This window comes from Myotis brandtii, unplaced genomic scaffold (genome assembly GCF_000412655.1).
Source record: "Myotis brandtii unplaced genomic scaffold, ASM41265v1 scaffold892, whole genome shotgun sequence".
Taxonomy (NCBI): Eukaryota; Metazoa; Chordata; class Mammalia; order Chiroptera; family Vespertilionidae; genus Myotis; species Myotis brandtii.
In genome coordinates, this window is record NW_005371656.1 from 86,792 (window position 1) to 90,496 (window position 3,705).

General features: G+C 40.5%; 1 protein-coding gene across 1 annotated transcript; it reads left to right on the plus strand.

Moving 5' to 3' along the window:
* Nucleotides 1-535: 535 nt before the first annotated feature.
* LOC102261465 (olfactory receptor 5L2-like) lies at nt 536-1,486 on the plus strand. Its single transcript, XM_005885107.1, has one exon. It carries the CDS (start codon nt 536-538, stop codon nt 1,484-1,486), a length of 951 nt encoding a protein of 316 aa, XP_005885169.1.
* Nucleotides 1,487-3,705: the final 2,219 nt, after the last annotated feature.

Sequence of the window (3,705 nt, forward strand, 5' to 3'; positions counted from 1 at the left end):
GCTCACCTTAAAAATTAGTGTATATTATGTAGGGGCACAGTAGCTGCAATCTTACTTAAACAGAACTTACTGTATTATTCAGGGAACAGGAGTTGGTCTCATGTGGCTTCAGAGTATATCATTGAATCTATGTCCAAGTCCATCAAACACATAAGTAAATTCATCACCTCAATTTCTTGTGGTAGACAACTGTTGGGAATCATACAGGTTTTTACTGATACTTTAGATTTGATCAGGGAGATCTGCTGTCACACTGAACATATAGAATTATCTGCCAATTATATTTCAAGTAATGCTATGTCTGATATCAATGTGATACTTTTATTCACTGCATTTGACATCAATGTGATATTTTTCTTAAGCTAATATAACAGTGAGTTGAAAGACTGGGGAAGGGGCTGGAGAGGGTGGAGGGAGTTAATGGAGGAAAAAAAGAAGACATCATTAATATTTTCAACAATAAAGATAATTTAAAAACAAACAAAAACAATAAAAAACTTATCATTTGGTTTTCTAAACCCGACAGATGGTGGAAATGGGGGAGGAGAACTGCACCACTGTGACAGAGTTCATTCTTCTTGGATTATCTGATGTCCCTGAGCTGAGAGTCTTTCTCTCCCTGCTGTTCCTTCTCATATACGGAGTCACGGTTTTGGCCAACCTGGGCATGATCGCACTGATTCAGGTCAGCTCTCGCCTTCACACTCCCATGTACTTTTTCCTGAGCCACTTGTCCTTTGTGGACTTTTGCTACTCCACGATCATCGTGCCAAAGATGCTGTTCAACATGCTAACCAAGGATAAAACCATCTCCTTCCTGGGATGTATGGTGCAGTTTTATTTGTTTTGTGCCTATGGAATCACTGAGTTCTTCCTGCTGGCCGTGATGGCCTATGACCGCTTTGTGGCCATCTGTAACCCACTGCTGTACATGGTCACCATGTCCCAGAATCTCTGTGTGGGGCTGGTGTCTTGCTGTTACCTCATTGGGACTGTGTGTTCTCTGATTCACTTGTGTTTAGCTCTTGAGATCCCATCCTTTAAATCAAATGAGATTAACCACTTCTTTTGTGACCTACCCCCAATATTTAACCTTGCCTGCTATGATGTCTCTATAAATGAACTCACAGTGTTCATTGTGGTCACTTTCATTGAGATCGTCACCATCATGATCATCCTCACCTCCTACTTGTTTATTCTCATCACCATCCTGAGGATGCACTCTGCAGAGGGAAGACACAAAGCCTTTTCCACCTGTGCCTCCCACCTCACAGCCATCGTTGTCTTACAGGGAACAATCCTTTTCTCTTATTGCCGGCCCAGTTCTGGCAACAGTGTGGATACTGACAAAGTGGCTTCAGTGTTTTACACTATAGTGATTCCCATGCTGAACCCCCTGATCTATAGTGTGAGGAACAAGGACGTGAAAGAAGCTCTCAGGAAAGTGGTGAGCTCCAAAATATTTTCCTGGAGAATATTTTCTTAGTAGGACCGAGGGTCCCATAATGGAGGCTGATGTAGGGTGACTTGGTTAGCTGCTGTGTTATAGAGTGGAGGGAACAGCCAGGAGGCAGGTCTTTATGAGTGAGGTTTTCACATTCAATTTTCTTTGTCTCCGCAATTGACCTGGGTCTGTTTAAACACATTTCAAAATTTGCAGCTTTAGTCTTTGCTTTTATTCAATCTAAAAAAAGATGGATCTCTTACCCTTTGAGCCAGCCTGGAGGGACCTGGAGAGTATTGTGCTGGAACATACTGTGGAATCTCAGAGGGAAGGTGGGGGAGGGTGGACAGGAAGAGATCAACCAAAGAAATTGTATGCATATATAAATAACCCAGGGAAACAGACAATAGAGTGGTAAAGACCTGGGGTGGGGGGCTGGAAATGGCTAGAAAAGATCAAGGGGGAAAAAAGGTACATATATAATACTTTCAACAATAAAGTTTTAAAAAAATAAAATGTTTTGGGTATTGGACTGTTAAGACCCACACATTTTGTTTGCTCTAAAACCTTCATAAGATTAATGGAAAACTCTTGAGAAACAACAGAGTTGCTGACCTATTATGGAAAGTATGATTCATTTCAAAATGGAATTCCTCCTATTTTACAATGAAGAATCACCTTTGCCAGTTTATGCACAGAGTGAGACTCCCATAGGTGTGCATATTCTGTTTGTTGTTCACTGCTTTCTTCCTTTATTATATTTTTGTTGTCATTGCAGTGTCTAATGTGTTTGGAACTTCAGAGACTAATATTTAAAAAATAGAAACACTAATAATAATTATTTCTCAGAAATGTTGGAGAAATTAAGTTACATGTCATGTGTAAAGCACTTAGAAAATTTATGGCACTTAATTAGTTCCCCGTTTCTGACTCTATTGCTCTATCTGTCTCAGTGTGCACGTGTGTGTATATATGTATATAAAATGTATACATGCATTTCATAACCATGGTCATGAGAGGTAGCATTTCTGACCATGGTCTTTTTAATCACTTTATTTTTTTACTTACCATCATGTTTGTTTTACAATTTGTGTATCAAACACTTACTCTGACTTATAGGTGGATGTCAGCCTTTGTTCATGTTCTTTGTTTATTTATGCTGTTGATGAAATAAATGACCTTTGTTTATCCTTTTTTATGGGTCTAAACTATATTTCTTCATTCAATCCTGATTTATATCCACCGTTGATAACTTATTTATCCTTTCATTATGTTTATGTCAATTTCCACACTATATTTACTTATTTAATGAAGTATCTCTCCTTATCTATATAATAAAAGGCTAATATGCAAATTGTCTCCTCGAAGTTCCACTGGGAGACCAGGAGTTCGATTGCTCGCTATGATGTGTGCTGACCACCAGGGGGCAGCACGGAACATGGTGGGCAACCAGTAGCGGCAGGGTGCTGAGGGAGTGAGGGAGGAGGAGGCAGAGAACCTGATTGGCCCTGATCACAAGCCAGGCCTAGGGATCCTACCCGTGCATGAGTTTCGTGCACTGGGCCTCTAGTATCTATAATAATGTTAGAAAGCACTAAGCTTAAGTTTACAAAAATCAAAGTTTGTGACTTGACCCGGAATTATAAAATTTGACTAATAATTTAAACTTTTTCATTCCTCAGTTTTAATCATTGAACAATAGTGATAATCTCTCAACATTATGTTGATATTATTATTATTAAATATATTTTTGTTGATATCACAGAGGAAGGGAAAAGGAGAGAGAAACATCAATGATGAATGAGATTTAGACCGCCCTCCTGCATGCCCCACACTGCATGCCCCACTCTGAGGATCTAGCCAAATGCCCACCAGTAGATGAGTGGTTAAAAAAAGCTGTGGTAGAGAGAACCAAGATGGCAGCATGGGTAAACACCTATACTTGCTGCCTGTCACAACTACATCAAAATAACAACTAAAAGGCAGAACAACTACCACCCAGAACCGCGGGAAAGCTGGCTGAGTGGAAGTTCCAGAACTAGAGAGGTGAAGAATGCGCATTGAGACTGTTAAGAGGTGCGGAAAGTGCTGGAAACTGGATATGCTGCTCTTTTAATCAGGAGGGAATACAAGCTCCTGCTTACTCTGAACTCCAGTTCCAGGTGAGACTCTGGGGGACCCAGATACGCACGGGAAGAAACTGGACTGTCTGGCATCAGGACAGGAACGCGAGGGCGGCTTTCTAGCAGAGGTGCTCACAG

Excerpts from the sequence above, each read along its gene's own strand:
- LOC102261465 (XM_005885107.1), top strand. The coding sequence starts at position 536 with ATGGGGGAGGAGAACTGCACCACTGTGACAGAGTTCATTCTTCTTGGA.